The 24,945-nt window shown below is 34.6% G+C and overlaps 2 protein-coding genes across 3 annotated transcripts; both read left to right on the forward strand.

Annotated features, from left to right (window-relative positions):
• The first annotated feature begins 1,432 nt into the window (after nucleotides 1–1,432).
• LOC114142589 (photoreceptor-specific nuclear receptor-like) lies at nucleotides 1,433–10,834 on the forward strand. The gene is made up of 8 exons (XM_028013930.1): nucleotides 1,433–2,313; nucleotides 4,032–4,182; nucleotides 5,244–5,347; nucleotides 5,422–5,721; nucleotides 7,257–7,435; nucleotides 8,466–8,706; nucleotides 8,793–8,898; nucleotides 10,289–10,834. The coding sequence occupies exons 1-8, from the start codon at nucleotides 2,223–2,225 to the stop codon at nucleotides 10,419–10,421; spliced, it is 1,305 nt and encodes a 434-aa protein (XP_027869731.1). The 5' UTR covers nucleotides 1,433–2,222; the 3' UTR covers nucleotides 10,422–10,834.
• A 4,358-nt stretch (nucleotides 10,835–15,192) lies between these two features.
• On the forward strand, nucleotides 15,193–24,638 carry LOC114143651 (receptor for retinol uptake stra6-like). Of its 2 annotated transcripts, none has more exons than XM_028015890.1 (17): nucleotides 15,193–15,579; nucleotides 15,659–15,725; nucleotides 17,993–18,078; nucleotides 18,160–18,299; nucleotides 18,389–18,555; nucleotides 19,389–19,496; nucleotides 19,723–19,790; nucleotides 20,602–20,684; nucleotides 20,773–20,834; nucleotides 20,914–21,076; nucleotides 21,170–21,245; nucleotides 21,337–21,470; nucleotides 22,144–22,261; nucleotides 22,345–22,446; nucleotides 22,837–23,000; nucleotides 23,070–23,207; nucleotides 24,152–24,638. In XM_028015890.1, the coding sequence occupies exons 1-17, from the start codon at nucleotides 15,482–15,484 to the stop codon at nucleotides 24,397–24,399; spliced, it is 2,022 nt and encodes a 673-aa protein (XP_027871691.1). In that variant the 5' UTR covers nucleotides 15,193–15,481; the 3' UTR covers nucleotides 24,400–24,638. The 2 variants fall into 2 exon arrangements, with proteins under 2 accessions (XP_027871691.1, XP_027871692.1); XM_028015891.1 differs by having other exon boundaries at nucleotides 20,605–20,684.
• Nucleotides 24,639–24,945: the final 307 nt, after the last annotated feature.

Raw genomic sequence — 24,945 nt, forward strand, 5'->3', positions numbered from 1 at the left:
GTGACGGCGGCCGAGGCCCCCGGCAGACAAAATGTGGTCAAACTCTAATCTACTTAACTGCTTTCCACTTTGTTTTTCCAATTATGGTGAGGATCTGTTTGTTGAGGGTCTGAAACACGCTGACATCAACATTAATTATGCTCCACAAGCATAAAAAGGTCTGCTTTGATTTAAATGAGCATGAAACTGATGAAGATGACAGATGTGTAAATCTGTGATGAATTAGATAGATGATAGAAAAATTATGTTAACTATTTATGTAACAAAAAAATACCAGGGCTGAAATGATTAATCAAATTAATTGTGACTAATCGATTGAAATAATTGTCAACTAATTTATTCATCAATTAATCATTAACTAATGAATATACAAACTCAAAAAAGGTAATTAACTGAAAAAAGACGACATATTTAGAGCTGAAATTAACACAAAACTATACCAAAATATTTTATTTCAGATAAAAACACCTTTGTAAATATGTTCTACGCAAAACTCCTCAAGTGACAGTTTTACCTCCTGGTTCGGATTGACTAGGAATGCTATTAACGCATTTTAGGTTATAAAATAGGTGTTTTAAATAATTTTTAAAAACTTTTTTTTATTTCTTTGCATCTGTTATTAGATTAAAAAAAGGATTAAGTGGTTAAATGACAAATCTGTAGAATGTCATTTTTAATTTTGATTAATCGACTAATCAGAATGATTGTTATATTAATTACTAACATAATTTTTGGCTGGTGTTTGCTGGATTTATTTCCTATTTTTCGAAGACAAAGATTCCCAGAGACGGTTCTCTGATGATATCTCCATTGTCCTCCATGTTTTTTTTAACCTTTTCATGCATGAATTATGATCCTTTGTGTCAGGATTTTTTTCAATTTTTTTTTATTTTCTTAAGGCATAAAAAAATGTAGGAAAAGAAATTTTGTAAAAAAACAACAAAACAAAACATTTTTTAATTTTATTTTTTTGAGGTGATCAATTGCAATTTTCTCCAAATACAAAGTTGTTATTTGAAAAATACATCAGTAGTATTGTTCTTTAGGGGTTTTCTGATGTCACAATATTATTTTTTACCTGCAAACGTCGTCTACAGTAGAAAGAGGGGCAGGGTTGGATGGCATGCTTTTTTGTCTGTCGGCCATATTGGATTTAACAAAAATCCACAAGAAGCACAAGAAAAGGGCTTTTAGATAGCTGTCCACTGTAGTGACCACTATGCATGAAAGGGTTAAGAATATGTGGCAGTATTCTGCAGTGGTCATGATTAATCACCTCAGCCCTGACCCTATCCGGCTTCCTTTCAGCTGAAATGGATGGTTTGGTTCTGTTTTTAGATGCTACCATGATGGTGAAACATCTGAGTAACTTGTACTCATGTACTGTTGATTATTTTAATAATCTATTCATCACGATTAATCATTTCAGTCCAACATTATTCAACGCCATTTCAAATATCTATATACTGTATATTTTAACATGTTAGCTTGGTGTTGTTGGGGGCCCCTGGTGGTGTCGGCGCTCTAAGCAGCTGGTGAACCTGCATCTGCTTTGGGCCGGCTCTGCCTGTTAATGAACTTCATTATTACCTCTGTGACCAGGTCGAAGGGGAAAAAGTGGAGGAAACGTGAGTTAATAGGCAGCTCCTCTGCAAACACTGGGGGTCTTCATGAACGGGAAGCAATCACACAGATCAAATATACAGCAGCTGGAATCTGGGACAAATTGAAGAGGCAGGTATGTTTAATAATCTCATGTGATCGTCCTGGTCGATAACAGACAGAGCAGCGAAGCGTTGACTGATGAGGACACGAGGAGAGCTGGTCTAAAGTTACAACTCCTGCAGCTTCAGGAATCCTCAGAAAGATCCATGTCTGAGCGGCACCATCGTTCTGCCAATGTGACTGATTGATCCAGTAGATGAACAGTAAAGATTAAGAGGATGACAAATAGGCATGCTGCTTACACAGCGCTTGGGGCTTAATCCTCCACCCCTCCACCCCTCGGGTCCCTTTTGAGGACCTGCTGCCGAGGCGGACACGCAGACGGCGGCGGCGTTCCCAGCAGGGAGGACACACGGACCTGTTGATGCTCAACAAGGAGCCACTCACAATCCTCTGACTCCACACTGCTTTAAACAAGGCCCAGAAATTTAGGAAGTCTTCATTTTTATATCTTAAAGTAAAAAAAGAGAGAAAAACTTCTTTATTGGTGATTAATTATGGAGGATCACCTGACGAAGATCCCCATGATGCCTTCAGCTTCTCCAGCTGAATCTTCAGGCAGCGGCGGGACGGAGGACAGCAGAGGAGGTACGAAGGCCAGAAGTCAGCAGCAAAAACTAAATATTACCAAGTATTTTTTATTTAGTTTGTACTGCAAATATTTTAGAACCCTTGAAATAAGGCAAAACTAACTTATAAATAACTTTTCAGCAAGATGTAGGAACTTGTTCTAAGTCAAAAATGCCTTAATATTGATGAAAAAGTTTTAGTTATAAGTGAAATAATCCAGCGGAACAAAATATTTTCCCCATATTATAAGTTATAATGTGGCAGATTATTTCATCTAGCATACTATTTTCATTATGTGCTAGATGAAAATAACTTGCACATTTTCATTTATAGTCAGGAATTATTCACTTAAAATAAGTTCATATAAGTTCAAAAGTCACCTGTAAGTTAATTTTATCTTATTATTAAGATACTTGCGCAAGAAATTAGACCAAAAATACTCTGTAAGATTTTGTGTTTTTGCAGCGTTGTGGCTATTTTAGTAAATAGCCGCAACTTTATCTCAGCATCAATACTTCTGACGTCTCTGAGTTAGAATTTTATATACAACAAGATATTAGGATAAGGAAATACTGAACATTTGAACTTTGTGCTTTCTTATTATGTTTCATTAAACCCATCAAATTAAGTCCCAGTTTTATCTCCACTCACTTCTGTGTTTTTTGTGTAAGATTTTGTTTTTTATTGCATCTAATAAAATGAAAAATTGCATGTTTATCCTACATTTAAGTGTTTATTCCACATCTTTAATACACCAAAAAAATTATTATAATGAATTTATTCATAGTAAATATATATATATATATATTAATCAAAACATGTCTAAATAAGCTTTGGAAGTTTTTAAGTTAATGTTAAAAGATTTAATTGTGGGGCGTGCTGTGGTGGCGCAGGGGGTTAGCACGCCCCACGTTTGGAGACCTTAGTCCTCGACGCGGACGTCGCGGGTTCGACTCCCGGTCCCGACGACCTTTACCGCATGTCTTCCCCCCTCTCCTTCCTGTCTGCCTACTGTACAAAAAATACGAGCCACTAGCGCTGCAAAAACTCTTCGGAGAAAAAAAAAAAAAAGATTTAATTGTTCTATTTTTCTTCTATTTCTATTTTTTCAGTTGTTTATCTGTCAGGAAAAATAAAAACTTTTTGCAGTTAAAATATTGAGCTTGGCCTTGCTGCAGCTTGAATAAAATACTGAAACTATAGACAGACAGGTAACAACTTTATTTATTATCTCTTTGGGATTTTCCCTTTGGAGGAAATATTGAAAATAAACACAAGTTTATATTGTTGTCATGCAAAAAAAATCCACATCTAAAACAAAACTAAATTAATCATTATCTTCCAGGTTTATTAATAATAATTCAAATACTCAAAGCAAAGGTGTTACAGTAAAGATGAGCTTCTTAGGCAAATTCAATTTTATTTGTATTAGCAGTTGTTGATCTGCCATTTTGTTTTTATAAAAATTCAACTCTTTCATTTGCATCAAACATTAACTTATGAAAATTATATATTTGAACAATTACTAAAGGTACAGAGAAGCCTGGAGAAAGATTATTGCAAAAAAAAAGGAGAAAATATTCTTCAATTTCTGATAGATGATAGATGACACACACAAAGTTTTTATCTAGCTGTTGGTACAGATAGTAGGCTCGTGTGTGAAACAATACCCAGCCTGCGGATGAATGGCACCATAACGAACCGGTGGCTTTGTGTGTTTTCTTTTTGACTCGCAGCCAAGAGTCCAGCTCCAGGAAAAGCTCTGAGTCCGGCGCTGCTGTGCAAAGTGTGCGGCGACACCAGCAGCGGCAAACATTACGGCATCTACGCCTGCAACGGCTGCAGCGGCTTCTTCAAGCGCAGCGTGAGGAGGAGGCTCATCTACAGGCAAGGACGGATCAGAAACGGTTTCTGTGAAATACAGCTGGTGAATGCTGGGAAAATAAGGCAAATTATCCAACAAGTCGTATCAGATTCACAATTTTACAGCAGAAAACTCATAAAGTCGCACTAAATGTGTAACAGGTTACAGAAAATTTATAAAATTCAGAAAACTTTCAACATGTTGTTAAAAAGTTTAATTAGAAAAACCTGAAAGTTGCTTTAATCTAATTAAAGTCAACCTTTGTGTATTTTCAGTCAATTTTAAAAATAAAAATACATTTAATTTTATTCCTGAAACTTCAATTAGTACAACTACAGTTGTTTTTATTTATTTTAAGTTGAAAAACAACTTAAACAAATGAGAAAAACATTCTCATTTTCAATGTACTTCACAGAAAATATTGTGAAATGGTTTAATTTTTACATTAATTTATAAATTGTGGATTTATCATCGTCTTAAATATAAATTCTTTAGACTTTCCATTGATTCCTCAGTGGCACCCCCACAGGGCGGGCAGAGGGGCCTTTACTATTTTTTTTTTATTATTAATCTTTTAATAACTTAAAATATGAACATCTGTAAATAACATACTGAACTTTTATTTGTCTGGCTTATAAACATTTGTTTTGAATTTGGAGCAGTTTAAAGTCTTTACAGTAAATATAAGAAGATGTTGGATTTGTCATTTGACCTTAATTGATGCTACTGTTTTTCTACATAAAAATAACTAAAGAAATATTAAATCTAAAGTCTTTCTGGTCTTATTGATTTTAACTGAGTAGAAATATCACTTTCTACAGAAAAAGATTAGGGCCACTGGAAAAACGACTTTAAACTCAGAATTCTGACTTTAGAATTTAGAATTCTTTTGAATTTTAAAGTCAGAATTCAGAATTCTAAAGAATTCTAATGTCAGAATTCTTAGATTAAAGTCTGATTCTTTTTTTTTTCAGTGGCCCTAGTCCTCTTCCCCCCCTTTAAAGCTGTTTATTAATAAGTGATGAACATAGTGGGGGGATGAAAAACCATTGCCTCCCTTTTAAAAGCCTGACTGGGTCAACAGGTGCCAGGCCGGTACTGGGATGTGTCCCGTTGACAAAGCCCATCGGAACCAGTGCCAGGCGTGTCGGCTAAAGAAGTGTCTGCAGGCGGGCATGAATAAGGATGGTACGTCCCCATAAGCTTTAATAAAGGTGAGACAACTTTAGTTTCTCCTAAAGTAACCGGATTCTGACCTGCAGCCGTGCAGAACGAGCGGCAGCCTCGCAGCACCGCTCAGGTCCGTCTGGACTCCATCGACGTCGACCCTGAGAAGGAGCACCTGGCCACCACACGGGAGCCCGCCTCCTCCTCTTTGTCCTCCTCTTCCTCCTCCTCCTCGGCCTCCAGCGGCTCTGTCATCACGTGGCCCCACATCACCTCCTCCATGTCCATCAGCTCCTCTGTGGCGCCGCCGCGCTGCATCAGCCCCCAGAACAACCACCGCTTCATGGCCAGCCTCATGACGGCCGAGACCTGCGCCAAGTTGGAGCCCGAGGACGGTGAGGAGGAAACTGTTCCCGGCAGAAATACTGACAAAGAGAAACACGTTACTGTAATATTACTGAAAAAATCCTTCTTTACTTTAATACTCAGTCAGTCTAATCTAACGTTAAGCAATCTTATCGATCCAATAATGATTGACAATTTTCTTAAAAACCTGAGTTTTCTCTCGTCAAGAAGGCTGACTGTTTCTCTGTAACATGAAAGTCTAAAATTTTTCATACTGCATCAAATACCAACTGAATTAGATCTGAAACAATTACTTGCCAGGAATCGATTATTCAAATAATCGTCAACTAATTTAGCAATCGATTAATCGTTAAATGGAGTATACAGATTTTTTAAAAAGACCATTTGCTTAAAATCAGATTCAGAGCAGTAATTAAGCCAAAACTGTACAAAATGTGCATTTAAGATAAAAACTCCCTTTTCTAAATGTTTCCAGCTCAAACTCATCCAGTTCAAACTCACTGAAGGAATGATAAATTACTTCATTTTAGGCAGCAAAATTCAGATTCAGATTCATTTTATTTGTATCCCAATTTGGGCAATTAATATTGCAAAATGTTTATTTTCTTATTTTAAAAAGGAATTACATTATTTACTTGCACCTTTTAATGCAGTAGTTGTGATTTACCGATTATTGAAATAATTGTCAACTAATTTAGTGATCGATTAACTTTATGCACTCTCATAAAAGGCATTTTACTGAAGAACAACACAGTCTTATCCATAATTCAGCCAAATCTATACTAAAATTAAAAAAAACTTCTTTGTAAATATATATTCTACAGTTACTAAATGAATGCTGGTATTGAATTTTAAGGAACTAAAATGTCTATTTTTATCTTTTAATGTATTCCTGATATTGTACAAAAAGGCTGAAGTGGTTAAATGAAAAATATGCAGAATGTGACAATTTTTCAACCGATTAATCCTCAGAATAATCGTGAGTTGCAGTCCTGAGTGGATAAATAGAAACTGTGGTTTTCGCACCTTATTAAAGTCAGAGTGAACTCAAAATCAACCGTGCTTATTCGGCGTCATGTTTTGTTTTCCCTAGAACATGTTAAAAAAATATTTTATCTGATCCACTTTTCTGTCATCGTATGACAGAAAAGTCATATGATGACCGTCATCATTGCACCGTCATGTTGCTCGGCTGAATGAAACGATATTAAGATGAAAATTTAAGGAGCTTGTCAAGTGTTTATACTTCAGAACATACCGGCGTAAAAAAAGCAGTTTTCATCCCACAATGGACACTTTGGACCGATTCCCTTTTAAGAAACGCGCCATGCGCCATCTTTGTTTCTCTTTCAAACGGCTCCGGATGACCAGCAGCGCCGTGTGCTGGATGGAGGCCAAACTACACCACTAAAATAAGGGCCAAGCCTACCTTATTAGTTAATCAATTGAAACTAATTTCAATCTAATAAACCATTAGTGAACAATTAATCAAAAGGCGATTGGTTTATTTGGATGAGCCAAATAAATCCGGTTTTCTGTCTAAAGCTCATCTTTTTGTTTTCAGTTGATGAAAACATTGACGTGACGAGCAACGAGCCGGAGAGGGCGTCCTCGGAGTACCACATGGCTCTGTACCCGTCCAGCTCCGAAAACGTCTACGAGACCTCGGCCAGGCTGCTCTTCATGTCGGTGAAATGGGCCAAGAACCTGCCGGTTTTCTCCAACCTTCCCTTCAGAGACCAGGTGAGATTCACGTAGAAGGTTTTAAAAGCCGGACTTTGCAGCATAAACTGTAAATAAATTAAAGTTTCTCAGGCAGACGGGGAAAAAAATCTACTTAAAATATTCAATTTATTGTAATTTTTATAGGGCAGAACATCACACAAAGACCAATATTGTCAAAAAATATATGTATATAAAATTTGTACTGTATTGCAATAAAACATCCAATGAAAATAAATGCATACATAAGCCTAATTTATGACTATATTCCAAATACTATTTAAATTATTATTTTTTATTAAATTATAGAAAAACATTCTTATTAGCATATGACTATATTTAAAATACTAATGAAACTAATATTATTTAATTTATATAAAAACATTTATTTTCAACATATTTATATTTTAATATCTATTATGTATTAATTTGATCAATACATGTTTTGCAAATAGGGAATAAAATATTTTTAAAGAATAATTTAGGGCTGCAACTATCGAATACTTTATTAATTGATTAATCTATCAATTTTACAATTAATTAATTAATTGGATATAAATTTTGCACATCCTCCAGGTTTGTCTTTTTACCACTTAAGCTTTTTTTAAATAATATATCATAAATACAATGAAATATGAAAATTAACAAACAATTCAATTTCTCTTTAGAATATGAAAATATATATTTTCTTGCCTAAAATGCAATGAAATGTATTTATTTTTGTACAGTTTTGACTGTGTTCTATCAACAAAATTGCCTTTTTTAGTCTATATTCTCCAGTAAACAATTATTCTATTACTAAATTAGTTGACTATTATCTCATTAATCAATTAATCACGATTAACCCGATTAATCGTTTCAGCCCTACAATAATCCAGTTGGTTTTTTCTGTTTTTAATGAAAATTTTGAACCTTTTGGAACTAATTAGTTTATATTAATTCAAATAGAACAACAATGGAAGCTTCAGTTTCCACACAATACTAACTAATCTGCTTAAAATAATTAATAAGTGATCATTTTAAAGATTTTCTTCCTGTTTTTATCACTCAGGTGATCCTGCTGGAGGAGGCGTGGAGCGAGCTGTTTCTGCTCTGCGCCATCCAGTGGTCTCTCCCTCTGGAGAGCTGCCCGCTGCTCTCCCTGCCTGACCTTTGCCCTGGCATGCAGGGCAAAGCCAGCTACACCACCCTGGACCTGCGCCTCCTGCAGGAGGCCTTCAGCCGCTTCAAGGCCCTCGCTGTCGACCCCACAGAGTTCGCCTGCCTCAAGGCCATCGTGCTGTTCAAGCCAGGTCAGCGTCAAACCAAATCAGCCTTTCAGACGAAGAGCTGGGTGAAACTTTAATGATTTAATAACGTGGTTTAACTTTGCAAACAGAGACTCGAGGTTTAAAGGATCCAGAACAGGTGGAGAACCTCCAGGACCAGTCCCAAGTCATGTTGGGACAACACATCCGCTCACATTACCCGACCCAACCAGCCAGGTAAAATCCTCACTGTTCTGATTTAAATGTATAGCTGCAATGATTATTTCAGTCATTGATTAATCTACCATTCTGACAATTAATTGATTAATAAAACCTGGTCACATTCTGCGACTTTACGTTTAACCATTTTTTGAAATAGATTCTAAAAACACAAATAATAATTCAATTCCTTTTTAAATAAGAAAATAAACATTTTATTACCTAAAGTTTAATGAATGCTTGATCATTTGTGGTAGAAGATGCATCTGCACCATAAAAATATTTCTAACATCAACATGAGAAAAGATCAGTGCTTTCTGCTTGACTCGACATCAATACAGTGTAGCACTGATCTGTTGATTATTTAATTAACTGATTAATAAGTGAAAGAAGAAAGTGTTTTATAGGAGTTTCTTATGTTAAAAAACTGGCATTTGAAAAGTTCTGTGTACAAGATATTTAGAGAACCTCTACATTTAAATGTTTTTTTATCTTAAATGTAAGAAATATATATATTTTTGCAGGGTTTTGGCTTAATTGCTGCTCTTCGTATGCTGTTCTTTTAGCAAACAGCCTGTATACTCCAGTTAAGGCCTAATCTATTCCAAAATTAGTTAACAATTATTTCTATAATCGATTAATCATAATTAACTGTTTCGGTCCTGTATGTAGCTCTAAAATATATCGCTTTTTAACAATAGCAACCAAAAATATAAGATCTATACATATAAAAGCACATTTTTTAAATCAGAAAAGCCCAAAACCCAATATGTTTTGATATTTTCAACAAAATACTAATAATAGTTTACACTAATTTAGGTTTTTACACGTTATGGCCACTAGATGGCGCCAAAACACAAAAGAACTTCGTTTTGTATTTGTCATTTTAATGTTCTGTAGCCTGAATTGTGGACTTTATGTCATACATTAAACAGTGCACATCACTGTATTCTATGTAATTAGTGTGGTAAACAGTTTTGTGGTACGTTTTTCTTTCTTTTACAGCTTTTCAAAAATACAAAAGAGGTGGATGTTAAATTTAGTGTCCTTTAACAGCAAATCTATCCTAAACCAACAACCAAACAATTTATTTACTACAAAACTAAAAATGTAAGAAATTAAAGAAAAAAAAGATAAAGAACTATATAATGTCAAATAATCACAAAGTCTAAATAAAGTAAAATATTAAATAAAGAAAAAAAAAATTTATAAAATAAATACATATAAATAAATAGTGAACATATGAATAATAAAAATAACATGAATAAAAGTGACTTCAGTATATAATTAACATGAAATAAAATAATGATTTTAGAGGTTTTGTGATGTGGTTGTTGGTATTTTATTATGATTTGGTTTGTGTTTCCCTCTGATGCTGATTTTTTTTTATGATTTGTTGACTGTTCAGGTTCGGAAAGCTGCTTCTCCTCCTTCCCTCGCTGCGTTTCGTGAACTCGGAGCGGATAGAGCTGCTGTTTTTCCACAGAACAATCGGAAACACTCCCATGGAGAAACTCCTGTGCGACATGTTCAAAAACTAATCGAACTCATGGAGTCATCTAATTTCTCCCTAACTGGACTCAACATTTGCTTTTTTTTCATTCTGTATAAATATTTAATAATTATGCATGCTGTTTATTTTTTTGTAAATGTCCTTTTATTGTTGGCTAATTGCTTCCATATTGGGTCGTTCTGGATGATAAAAATGCAGCTCATCCTCTGTCAGTTTGTATCATATTTAGATGCTGATTTGTTTCTGAAAAAACCTTGTTTTTCTGAAAATGTGACCCAGATCTTTTATCGTTTGTTCATAGATTAACTGTTTATATCTTTTGTCACTAATGGGAATCCCGTGTTTGTGTTTTTTGTGTGTTGATAAAGTGAAAAAACCCTCTAAGTTTGGTCCTTTACTTCGTCACTCCATCCACATTATGGCGAATTAAAAGTGAGTTATTCAAAGACGCTAAGCAACAGCGCCCTCTGCTGTCTGGATAAAATAAAACCTCGAGAAGAAAAGGATAAATTACAGCACAGTTTCCGCCATCTCAAATTAAATACTTTTAAGAACATTGTGACTATAATTTAAGACCTACATTGCCACAGAATTGTACAAACTTCGTCCCGCTAACTGGCGATAAATTTGCAGTTACACATGACGCAGTAAAGCTAGGTGCTAGCTACGTAGCTAGATTCTTTGCTAGTTAGTAGCTAGCTAACCACCTTTGTTCCTAAACTCGAGACGGATTTTTACTTCAACTGTCTCGACTCTTTTTTTAGTGTAACTTTTAACTTTATTGTTAGTATTATTATTGACAGATTTGTATGAACAACAAGGCAGTAATCCAAATATTTATTCAAATATAAATATGAAATTAAACACGAGCAGAAAGGACAATAAACTAAAAAGAAAGGAGAAAATAAATTTTAAAAACACTGAAAACGGGATGACTTCGGGCTACAAAACTGCTACATTATGTTGTTGAATAATGTTGAGAAGTCGCTTAGCATTAGGGTTCATCATTACTTTAATAGCTTTTACATAGCACGGAATCACAATAAGAAAAACACAAAACTTAAGATATTTTTAATGGATTTGTGTATGATTTTACAAGGATTAGTAACAGAGTTAACCAAAAGGTAGTTTATTTTTTTGCATAAAGACCAAAAATAATGTCTTTCTGACAGAATTGTCCCAGCTAAGAAATACTTGGTTATAACCATTTAAAAACATCTTGCAAAAACGCATCAGATTACTTAATGAAAGAATAATAGATCTATTTCAGCACCATCATTGCAGTAAAAATAACAGTTGGTTTCAAAATAAAATGCCAGTTCAAATAGTCATTGGAAGGATACATATTATTAACTGTTCTGCTGAAGGAAAAGTCCAGCAAGAAAAAAACCCATAGAATATACAACATTAAATAGTCCTGTCAAGAAAAAATTTAAGACCTATGATTAACCAACACATTCTCACTACTTAAAAAGATAATTTAAGACATTTGAAGGCCTCAATGTTAGATACATGAATTTAAGACTTCTTAAGGATGCGTGAACACCCTGAACCGTTGCTTTATCTCTTTCTAACGAGGGGAGATACAATCAGATTGACGTCCTTTCTGATTTACTGCAGTATATTCCTGGACCTCACCGGCATCTTGTTTAGGATAATAAGTTCTGTTCGCCTATTTTAAGAGTTCATTATGGATGACAGACATTTAGAGAAGAAGCAGAAGTCATTTTCCATGTCTTACTAACAATAATCAGACTGAAAGTTACTGCATCTCTAACTTATTGGACAATTACATCCAAAACATTCCCAACTTTTTCGTTAAACATTAACTTCTCTGATCTCTTTTCTTTTGCTTTGACATTGTGTTTTGGTTCTTTATTGTCTTCAGAGACCCGGTGATAATCCATTTTGTGTTTCTAACACCAGGTTTTAATGTGATGCATACATATTGAGGGCTTTGGAAGAGAAAAATGACCCACAGTACCACAGATACCCCACCATACACTGCATTTTTCACATGTTACAAGTGAAATAATCTGCTAATACTTTTTTTTTTCTTGTTTCATTATTGACTTGAAACAAGCTAACCCTATCTTGCTGAAAATTTACCTGTAAGTTAGTTTTGCCTTATTTGAAGTGTACTAAGATATTTACAGTAAAAGACAAAAAAATATTAGGCAATATTTTGTGTTTTTGCAGTGTATTCCAACATGGTCTCATGGTGACACATGTTGGAAGGTTAATTCATTTGTAAATTTGAAAGTAGCCTACATGTGACAAAAACGGTCTGAATTTCTTCCATTAATCTAAATTGTAACAACTTTAAAATCAACGGGGGCGTGCTGTGGTGCAGGGGGTTAGCACGCCCCACGTTTAGCCTTAGTCCTCAACGTCGTGGGTTCGACTCCCGGTCCCGGCGACCTTTAAAGCATGTCTTCCTCGCCCACTTTCCTGTCTGCCTAGTGTCGCAAAAACTCTTCGGAGAAAAAAAACTTTAAAATCAATAAAATAATTTTAAAAATACATGCATGGATAAATATCTACATATTTGTGGTTTTACATACGTTGCCTTTAAAATGAACGAGAATCTTTTTCACTGAGGTTTACAGTAGTTGAAACTTGAAAAGAGTAAAATTTAATTTCATATCATGTCTTGCAGAAACAGCCTGGTTACAAATGATTCCTGCTTCAAATAAGATTTGACTCCAGACGGCGACTGAAGTGACGGCTGACGTACTTCAGCTAAATGTCAGCTTGATAAGAACCGCCACTCACTTTTCCTTCTTCTTCTTTAAACAGAATGAAACATTCAGATATGAGAACAAACATGTTTTCATCTCCAAATTCAGAGCTAAGAGCTGGAATCTGAAACTCAAAAGCAGAAATGGAAAATTTGCAGTTTATCAGTCCAAGGATGTAATTAAAATCTAATTCAGGACAGGAAGTTGCTTCCAGTGGATAAACTGCAGCTTTTTTTTTTTTTTATTAGAAATCCCAGAGCAGGTGATTAAAAACTGATTGGTCACATGAATGAGCTCATGCACTGAGTCTGGGACATAAAACTCTTTTTTAAAGGTTTGTTTTAAAGTACCAAAATCTCCCAGATAACTTCTCTAACTTTACACTGCAAAAAGACAAAAACTAATTACCAGAGGTAATGTCTTGAAATAAGAAAAAAACTAACTTTTAAGTAACTTTTCAGAAAGATACTGAGCTTGGTTTTAGTCAATAATTCCTTAATATTGATGGAAAAACATATCAGCTTGCCTGGCAGATTATTTCATTTACAACATGGGAAAAATGTCATTTTATAGGTGAAATATTCTGCCAGTGGAACAAAAACGTTTTCTGCGATTTGAAGGAATTGTTTACCTCAAACAAGCTCCTATATCTTGCTGAAAAACTACTTGTAAGGTATTTATGTATTATTTAAAGTGTACTAAGATATTGACACTTGAAACTAGAGTAAAATTACTTGGTGTGATTGTGTGATTTTGATGTGTAACTCCTTTCAGAGTCTGTCTTTTTTCCAGAAAGTCTTAGTCTAACAGGAGAAAAGCCGTTCCTCACGTGTCAGTGCTCTAATTTTGACCTTTCCTCAGCTTGACTCAGACAAAGCCTCCCTTTGTTTAATAAGGGGTTTTCACCTTATTATAGGATTAGTTTCTTAAGCAACAGGCAATAAGCAAATATATTTTGCTGCCGAGTTGCAGAAAAATCTGCATGGCATAACAATACCATCCAGACAAGAAATCACTCAATCTGGTGTTTCAAGATGAAAACAAACTAAGGAATGAGTAATAATAATATTGCATTTCACAAATGTATAAAATAAATGGAATCAAATCAAGCACATTCTTTCATTTATTCATCGATATACATGCAATCAGTTTAAATGATCTATTTATCTCTGAAATTACTGGCAGATGTTAGGGCATTCCTATCAGGACACAGTTATCCCCCTTCTCGCCTCTGGGGGCACTGCACCAAGAATCACTGAAGGTAACGACAGGAAAACCGCTGAAGAAGAAACTGAGCAAAAACGTTCATCTTCAGGAAATGTAAACACGAACGGAGTGGCGTCAGATTTTAGCGGTTGTAGGATTTTTCTTTTGTCTTTGGTGAAAGACAACGAGTCATTTCTCCCGCTAGCGCTAGGCTAGCGCGTTTGTTGTGGTTGTGTTTACCCAGAATGCCCTGCGCTGTAGTTTCTGGAGCTGTCTTTAGTGTATTTGAGATACTGCCCTTAAACACAAGCAGAAATCATCCACAAGAGGTTTTAAAGCAACAATATCATCTTTTACAATATGTTTAAAATATAATATTCGCACATAAATAGAGCTGAAATTATTATTTGTGATCAATCTTGATGAATCAATTGTTAAAATAATGGTCAGTTACTTCAGTAATCAATTAATCGTTAACTGGAGTATACAGTTGGAAAAAAGGTAATTTGCTGAAAACAACAACATATTTAGAGCAGTAAATAAGCCATAACTGGGGGAAAAAATTACATTTTGCATTTAAGATAAAAAAAAAACATTTGTCTATAAATATGTTCTTTGTAATCCCAACCAACCCAAAACAATACGAGTTTAGAAAGATTTAATGGATGTAAATATATGGCTTCAACTGTAATAAACTGAATTATTTTAGTTTTCAGCTCATTGGATGAAAGTTTTATGATAAATTATAAAAATATTAGTTTATTTGAAAAGTGACAAATAGTTTTATTGTATTTTTGCAACTAGAAAAGTTTGTCCTAAAGCTAAAATTGGTTATTTTGTACTTTCAAATAATCAGTATTTAGCTAAAGTGACTGCTATTTGAAGTATTACAAAGAAAACAAATGAAAATCATTTTTCTTCTTCTCTCTGTTTCTGTTCATTTAAGTCTTTCTTGTTTTGCCCTCCCTTTCTTTCTGCTGTTAATCTGTTGCATCGAGCTCTTACTGGCACTGGGCTGTGTCAGGCTGTACAAGCCAAACTTTTCTCAGGCACGTTTCACCACCAGCAGTGTATTTTCTTCCTGAGGGGAAAATCTTCGTTTTCCATTCTTCGCCTGTTTGCTTCCAGTCAAACAGCCGAGATGAACCAGAGCAAGTCGGAGTTCGAGCCTTTTCAGTATTCCTACTACGACTACGCCGACTGGTACTCCAACCCGGAGCCGACCAAACCCCCGAAGGAGTGAGGACGAAAACTTTCAGGCACAGTTAATATTTTCAGACATTTGCTGTTTATAATGTGAACCACCTTTTTCTCTCAGAGTCATTTTACCCTGTGATCCGACTGCAGATGAGAAATATTTCCACATATGCATCCTGTCAATATCTGTAAGTACATGCAAGAAACAACATTTGTACAAAGTTAAGGGGAATTGGACAGAAACTGCTAATTAATGAAAAGCTGTAGGTTTTAGGATATTTGAGTTGATGTAGAGAGATGTAGCTTAACTCTTCTAGAAATTCAACTTATTATTATTTTAGTTATCGATTAATCTATTATTGTGATGATTAATTGATTAATCAGATTTTAAAAATTGCCTATTTTTTATTCATGCCTTTGCAAAGCAATATCAGAAATCCTCTTAAAAAAATTAAAGAAGAAAATAAACATTTTATTGCCTAAAATGTAACAACAGCTTTGTTTTTGTGACAGCTTAATCATTTATAGCAAAGGATGCATCTACAGCTAAAAATATTTTATAACATGTGAAAAACTCATCCTTTCAGCTTGAACCAACATCAAAACAGTGTAGCACTGATTTTATTGTTTTATTTTGGGTTAAGCAATGAATAATTGGATGGCAAAATCAGTTGATCACGATTAATCTGATTAATCGTTTCAGCGTTACATCATTTTGGACTTAAACCTTTAGAAGTTTTTTTTCATCTTAAATGCAACATGTATATATTTTTGTATATTTTGGCATAATTGCTAGTCTGATTATGATGTTTTTGCAGCAATTAGTTCTTTTTTATCTGTATACTCCTGTTAGCAATTAATCAATCATTAAATTAGTTGATCGTGATTAATCCGATTAATCGTTTCAGCACTTATTAAATCAGTTTGAACATAAAACTTTAGGAGTTTTTTTTCCATCTTAAATTCAAATTGTATATATATATATATATATATATATATATATATGTATATTTGTATAGTTTTTCTCTTAATTGTTATTATGAGTGTCTTGTTCTTACAGGAATTGGCTTTTGTTTTGAGTCTGCACGGTTCTGTAAGGAATTCATCGATTAAAAATTAGTTGATCACGATTAATCTGACTAATCGTTTCAGCCTTAATAACATTTTTGCTGTAAAACTTTGTGAGTCAAACCTTTTAGTTTATAATGGTTCTTGTTTTTTGACTGCATTTGTTTACAAGTGAATCATTTAAAAACTTGGTCAGATAACATTTTGTTTTACAGACCTGACCTTGTTTTTTCTTTGTAATTGATGTAAGCTTCTGCAGAAGGACTTTTTCTACTCTTCAGACATAATGAGACTCTGTGGCCTGAAAAGGTTTTTTTCTCCAAAGCAAACTTTCTCTTTCAGTCAAGAGTCATTATTTGTCATACAACCACAAATTAGTGCATAATCGTGAAGTTGAAGAACAGTGATATGAAATTATGTACAAATAAGAGTCTAAAAGCACAGCATACCTTTGTATTAAGCAACCTTTACCCTGTTACAACAAAAACAAATGTTTGCGCAACCAGTTACTTTCAGAAATTGCCTATTGGCTGCTCAGTAAAGGCCTCAGAGGTTAGAGAGAACAATAACGAGCAAACAGCATCATGGAGACCAATAAACACAGCAGACAGGAAGAAGGTTTTGGAGAAGTTTAAAGTAGGATTAGGTTATAAAAGCATTAAATATCTCACAGACCTTTGGAGGAAGGGGTTCTGGTTGAATGAGGTTAGAATTAAAATATTTCATTAAATACAAAATGCTATAGAGGAAACCCAACACCAAACACGGTTCCGGCCCTGAAACATGGAAGTTTCTCTTGCAGCAACTGGGAAACGGATGAAACTCAATAAAGGACAGAAGAAAACCCATTAGAGGTCAACAAATGTCTTCAAAGATGGGCAAAAAGATTGCTTACCCACAGAACAACGAGCCGGATGTTTTCCGTCCTGATAGTCCGGTAGACTCGGTTCGATTTGGGTCAATCTAATTTAAAACCCAGTTCCCCCCCTCGCCTGTGGGGGCGCTGCACCAAGAACCATGGAAGGAAAACCTCAGAAAAAGACACGGAACACAACTTCCTTCTTCACAAAATGTAAACAAAAACGTAGCAGCCTCAAATTTTAGTGGTCGCAGGATTTTTCTTTTGTCTTTCATAAAGAACCAAGAGTTATTTCTAATGCTAGCGCTAAGCTGATATGTTTGTTTTGGTTGTATTTACTCACTTCCTGCTTTTGGAGCGGTTTGCACCTCCCCAAACAAACCCGAACCTTTTAGGCAAACGAACTATCAAAGCCATATTTTTCAGATTTTTATTTGCAAATAAATCTCTTTATTCATGCGCATGATGTGGAATTAAATACAGTTTTTATATCGCAATAATGTGGCAGATTTTCCTCTTTGCCTTTAGTTTGTGATGATGCTAATCATGGCAGCTCTCACCCGGAAGAACAAACTGTGCCAGGGGTTCGCACGAGGGTCATCCAGCATTTTCAGGTGAATATGAGAACATATGGAATAAATTATCTGTTTTTAATGTTAATATTATGTAACAGTTTGTGCATGTTTTTGCTGTAGTCCAGCCAACTTCCTGGACCAGACCCAGCAGAAGGGCCTGGTCATGGCTGTGTTTGGTCTGGTCTTCAGTAAGCTGGCCATGCTGATGATCGCCCCGGATCCGCTGCCCTTCATCACAGACACTCCAGCAAACATCAAAGGTGTCATCGGATCAGACAGAAACAAAACTTTTACTCATTTAAATCACACAAAGCGCAACTCAATGACATTTTTCTCATTTCTTTTGCAGAGTACATGAAGATAATTGCCATCTTCTACTATCCGGTCCTGTACTATCCTCTGCTGGTCTGCGGCACGCTGCAGCGCAACGCGGGTTACGTGTTTGGGACGCTGCTGTCCTTCACTCACTTTGGGGTCCTGGTATGGCAGAAGTTTGACTGTCCAAAGACGCCAGAGGTGAAGCAACCCATAATACACAGCCTTCCTCTTTAGGAGGGTGCTATACACTGCAAAAACAAAATATTACTATTACTGTTGGTCTAGCTTTTAGTGAAAATATCTTAGTACACCTACTTTCAGCAGTATAAAAGAGCTTGTTTTAATAATAATTCCTCAATATTGATGAAGAAATCCTAGCTCTATTGGCAGATTATTTCACTTATGACAAGAACTACATAAAGTGCATTTTGCATCAAACGTCACTCTCTGTTCTGCAAAGGCATATTGGGGCCTTTGTGCATAGAGCAAAAAAGGAAGAGTAACTTTTTGCAAAAACACTTGGACATTTTTAGATTATTCTCAGAAAATTTCTTTAAAAAACCCATCAAAATTTCAAAGTTTTAAAAAAGAAACTTTTTCAACTTTTGAAACTCAGAGGTTTCTGTGTTTTAGTCTCACAAATTCTTAAAATAAATTTTTAAAATCCTGAGTTTTTTTCTAGCAAATTTTCAACTTTTCACAATTTTTTCAAAAAAAAAAATTCAGACGTTTTTGGCAGAACTTTACTCATCTTAATTTTTCTTCCCTAATATGTCGTCGTACTACAGAAGATGACCTGGGCCACTGAATAAAAAGAAATTCTGTCATTTTTTCTAAATTCTGACTTTTTTCTCAGCATTTTGACTTTAATTTCAGGATTCTGATTTTTATTTTATAAGATTAAAGTCTTAATTCTGAGAAAAAAATTCTGATTTGTTTTAAATTAGTGGCCTTAATATTTTTCCGTAGCCTTGAGAATAATTTGTGGTGAGTATTTGTTAGAAATATGTTTGTTTCTTTTAATTTTGCAGATCTATAAGTACTATGCCCTCCTTGCCAGTCTGCCCCAGCTGGCCTGTCTGGCGTATCTCTGTGTTCAGTTTCCTGTGCTGTTTGTGAAAGGACCAAAGACTGACGTGGTGAGGATTCAGGTTTATTAGTAATTAAGTTTTTCTTGTAAAGATGAGAAAAACAGAATGTTTCTTACTATAAATGTGTGAAACCACATCAAATTGAACACGTGTCTGTTAGATAATTGCTGCTGCAAAGTAAGAAGGAGGAATTGCCACTATATACAAAAAAAGAGTAAAAATATTGATCAGAAGGGTAAAACCTGATATCACAGCAAACTGTTCTTGCTTGTAGGATCTTGACAGCAGCTACTACACCGACTACGTTAAGTCACTCCTCAAGAAAAAGTCTTCAGCCGTTAGGTGAGTGGAGATAAAACGGAGACTTAGTTTGATGGGTTTAATAAAACATCTCAAGTAAACACACAAGTTCAAATGTTCAGTATTTTTGGCTGTGTGATGTTCCACTATTTCATAAAGATTTTGTGTTTTTGCTGCTTAAAATATATTTTAATAAATAGCTACAAATAAATAGTAGGATAAATACATTTTGCGTATTTTTTATCTAGTTTCTACTGTTCACATCTCAGTACACTTGAAATGAGAAAGAACTAACTTACATGTAACTTTTCAGCAGGATTAACAATAATTCCTTAATACTGATTAAGTGAAATAATCTGAGAGTGGAACAAAACATAATAACTTATAATATTGAAAAAAAAATTCTTTCACTGGGAGATTATTTCACTTATAACTGGTAATTTTTCATCAATATAAAGTAATTATTTACTTAAAACAAGCTCCTATATGTTGCTGAAAAATTACATGTAAATAATTTTTCTTATTTGAAGTGTACTAATATATGGAGGACCAAAACTGACATAATTAAAAGTAAAAGCAGAAATATATGCTTTTTGTTTTTTCTTTTCTTCTTACAAAAAAATGTTTCTCCTTTTCCTTACACACACATTTTCATTTGTATAAAGAATCTATAAAACAGATCAGAGGTATTGATCTCCAAAATAACAGAGATAAATGCATTTCTGCTTTTATTTTTAATTATGTCAGTGTTGGTCCTCCATATTGTAATATTTGCATTAGAAACTAGACCAAAAACACTTGGTAAGATGCTGTGTTTTTTGCAGTGAAAATACTAAATGTTAATAATGTGCAGCAGCTCTTCAGAAACAGACAAACCGTCACTGGTGGAGAGAATACTGGAGGTGCCAAAAAATTACATTTATTTACCTGAAAAAGGTGAGATTATTCACACTGATACAGATATTTTATTTAAAGCCATAAAACTTTGACCTGTATAAATAATAATTTTCTGTTTTGCCTCCAGTGTTCCAGTTCCCAGTGAAGCTGGCTGTGTTGTCTTTTGTTACCTGTGTGGCCATCTATCACGTACGGCTCTGTGATTTAATCTTTCTGTCTGTTTAGTTGGTGAACATATGAGGAAGTGTTTGTGTTTTTCTCTTTATAGACTGCGCTGCTCTTGGTTGTCCTGGTGGTTCCAACTCTACACATCGTCCGCGCAGGAATAGATGAAAACATCGCCTTCCTGTTGCTGGGATTTGGGATTATTCTGTCCGAAGACAGGATGGAGGTCGTCAGAATCGTGACTTTCTACACCTGGTTGCTGGAAGGTTGGTGGAGAAAATTATTATTATATTTTTGTATTTTCAAAAAACTTGTAAGTCTTTAAAAAAAGAGTTTTGTTTTGTTTTTCTTTTTAATAGTGTGCTACCTCTGTGCCATGACGCTGTCTTGTTTGGTCAGTCTCGTGATGCTAATGAGGTCCATGGTTCTTCACAGGTAGAAAAATATTTCTCTTTGGAAGCATTTTCAACTCATAACATGTCATAGTTTCATATCTGAATCTAATTCATCTTTAACTTAATTTCAGATCGAACCTGAAAGGGCTGTATAAAGGAGACGCGTATAAGAACTACAACACCCAGAAGACCATCAGTCCGTCCAGATGTGGAGTTTTCTGCTGGATGGGTTTAACCGGATATCAAGCTGCGATCGTTTGCCTCGGTGATTATTAAATATTGTCAAATAAATTAGGAAAACAGAAACGTATTTGAACTTATTGAAGCATAATTCTGGCACATAATCCGTTGAACCTTAAACAATACAACATGGCAATAATAAACGACGTCCTCAAGCTTAAATTGATGTAGAAAATATAAATATATGCATCGTTTGTTTAATCCATGGTGGCTTATTTACTTTGTTTATTTACCTTCTATGGTTTTATACAAATGTTTTTGTGCTCTTCTAGCATTACGAACGACTAGCGCTACTAGCATCGATGCTAGCAACGTTAGCTTCCTTAACTTGCATCTGTTAAAGTTATAGCTGTACTATGAATTAAATTATTTCACATTTATTAAATAAAATCATGTTTATATGTATGTATTCTGTTACTCAACATAAACAAAGTGCAGCTGCATTGCTAGCAACTAACTTTGCTTAGTTCAGCAGTTTTATACAATTTATTTAGGTTATTAATGGGTTCATATGCAAATTAATTTAGTTCTACTCCTTAACAACTGCGTCCAACTGCAGCTTATTTAAAATATTTCACCACTATGCATTTATGCAATCGTTCTATTCCTTCCTTGTAAATATTTATAAAATAAAAATGACATATTGCATTGTGTTTCTGAAAATTTAAATTGATCTTAAATTTCTGTCGTGTCTGCAGGAATGGCCATCCAGACCCTTGTGTTTTTCATCTGCTTCTTATTTCTGGTGTTTTTAATCATCATCCCTATTTTTTATGGCCGTAACATTATCGTTTTTGAAGTTGCAGGAAAATCATGGTGAGTGTGCGTCACTAAGATCTTTCCATTTTAAACTAAACTGGATCAGAAGATAAACTTTTTTCATTCTGGTGATTTTTCAGGCCGGTTTGGGTGACAGTCGTACTGGTTACAGTGGTTCAACATGTGACTGCTCAGTTTTTCTTTGTCAAAAAGGATTCTGGTACAAGGGATTTAAACAACAGGTTTGTTTGCTGGGTTCTGCTTAATGCATGTATAGTTATTATAAAGATTTAGAAACAATTCATAAACTTGACGAAATAATCAGCATATCATAGCAAACGTGTTGAATTTTTAAATAAACTTTATGAAATTAAGCCTTTAATTTTGTAATGATGTTAAAAAAAGACAAGATGAAATTAAGTAAATTATGTGGTACCAGTTTTCTTAGCAGGTTTCAAAACAATTTTGCAGTTTTAGCAAAAAATTCAGCAAAAGTTTTGCCACCTAATTTTGAATTTCCTCCATTCAAAAATAATTAGCACCAATTTCTCAGCAGGATTTTAGAGAATTAATAAAAAAACTATATACCACAATGAATTAAAATAATAAATAAATGATTTGGTAAATTTCAGAGAGAGCCTCTTCCTCCTGACCTACCTGCTGTTTGTGGTGAACGTCGTTGTGGGTCTGATTGTTGGTATTTGGAGAATTGTGATAACGGCCTTGTTCAACATTGTCCACTTCGGTCGGATTGACATCAGTCTCCTCCATCGCACCGCAGAGTCCTACGATCCAGGTAAACACATCCCTCTAATATTTGGATTTTTTAAAGCTTTAATCTGGAGGTTTTTTTGACGCCACCCAGCCTACAGATACTACACCCAGTTCCTGAAGGTGGAGGTGAGTCAGTCCCACCCGGTGCTGAAGGCGTTCTGCGGACTCCTGCTGGACGTGATGGTTGAGGTCGGCAGAGGAGGACAGAAAACACGAGATGCAGAAGAAGGTAGGAAGATTCTGACCTACAAACGACTAATCGAATTTTTGGAAAATCTGGATTTTTTCCCACCGATTCTCTCCTTGGATTTTCGTTGTTCAGTGACGTCACCAAGGCCAAGGCGGCCATCTTGTTCGACAAACATTATTTACAGTTTCTGTTTATTTAGGCTTTGGAGGGTCAAACTAAGATTTTTTATTTTTGTAATTAGAATATTTCAATAAATCAGTCGTAATAATATGAAAATACAATCATTTGACAGTAAAATCAAAACAAAGTGAGAATAAAAGTCATACCATCAGAAGAAGGAAGTAATAATTTTATAAAAACTCCTCCACAACAAAACATATATTATTTTGATTAATTGGGAAATAAATATTTAGTTACAAAATAAATATTTAATTTGGAGCTAAAGTTTTACTTCATAAAGTTATGAAGTAAAACTTTATGAAGTTATACTACATAAAACTTTGAATAAATTTATATTATGTAGTAAAACTTCGTAAGATGAAATGTAACTTTATTATATGACGTTAGAATTTGTAATGATCTCAATAATTAGAAGCTTTTTTCTTATTGAAACGACTTTATTGTAATTTAAAAACATTCTTCCATTAAAATTACATCTTTATTCTGCTAATCCAATCTCTTTAATGTGGTTGCTGCAGTTGTTGTAGTTTTTAGTTTGCATTTTTGTGATTGTAGCATTTTTTTGCAGTGTCTTTCTGTTGGATTTATGTTTTGGATTTAGTCGTTATTCAAGTGTTTGTAGCGAATTTGGCCTTTTTCCACCATAGTTGCCTATTAAATCTGCACAGTGAACTAAATGAGGAGGTATTTTGCACTAATGTGCAAGAGAAAAGGTCTATAAAGTTATGAAAACTCTTCAATTAAATATCCTAACTGTATATCAAAACGTTTTGACCTGATCAGCTCCTCCTTGTTGCTTTCAGGAGCCCAGGAGAACCGACCCAACAAGGCGGCCAGCAGTCGGAGGATTCGCGCTCGCTGGCAGCTGCTGTACACGCTGGTGAACAACCCGTCCCTGCTGGGCTCCAGGAAACACTTCCAGACCCTGCAGACGTCAGAGAGCGTCCCGAACGGCACGCCCAACCGCAGCTCCAAGAAGGAGGCGGAAAAGGCGGAAGCCGAGGCCGCCCCGTCCTCTGAGGGCACGTCGAGTCAAGATGAAACTGAATGAGAGCGCTATCATGTGCAACAGTTTGTAAAGTTACACAGTAAAATATGAACAGCAAGAGTTTGGTTTATTTAGCCTGTCGTAAGGAAAAAGATATGGCTGGGATCATTTTCAGGTACATTTTCACCAAGTTAGACATTTCACAGATATCAGAGTTCCAAATTAAACATTTAATTCACTAAATTAAATATTTAGTTATCAAGTAAATATTTAATTTAGAGCTAAATTTAATATTTAGTTCTTCAACTAAATATTTAGTTATGAACTCAATATTTGTTTTCCAACAAAACATACAATTTCCAAATTAAACATTTAATTTTCAAACTAAAATAAATATTTAATTTGAAGCTAAATATTTAACTTACACGCAAAATATTTAGTTCACAAATAAATATTTTTCTAACTTAGTATTTAGTTTCTAACTAAATAAAAATATTTATTTTCCATACTAAACATCTAATTTGGAACTAAATATTTAGTTAAAGTACTAAATATTTAATCTGATTGTTTAGCAAACTATAATAATAATATATAATATTCCAAATTAAA

The sequence above is a fragment of the Xiphophorus couchianus genome, chromosome 4 (assembly GCF_001444195.1).
Source record: "Xiphophorus couchianus chromosome 4, X_couchianus-1.0, whole genome shotgun sequence".
Taxonomy (NCBI): Eukaryota; Metazoa; Chordata; class Actinopteri; order Cyprinodontiformes; family Poeciliidae; genus Xiphophorus; species Xiphophorus couchianus.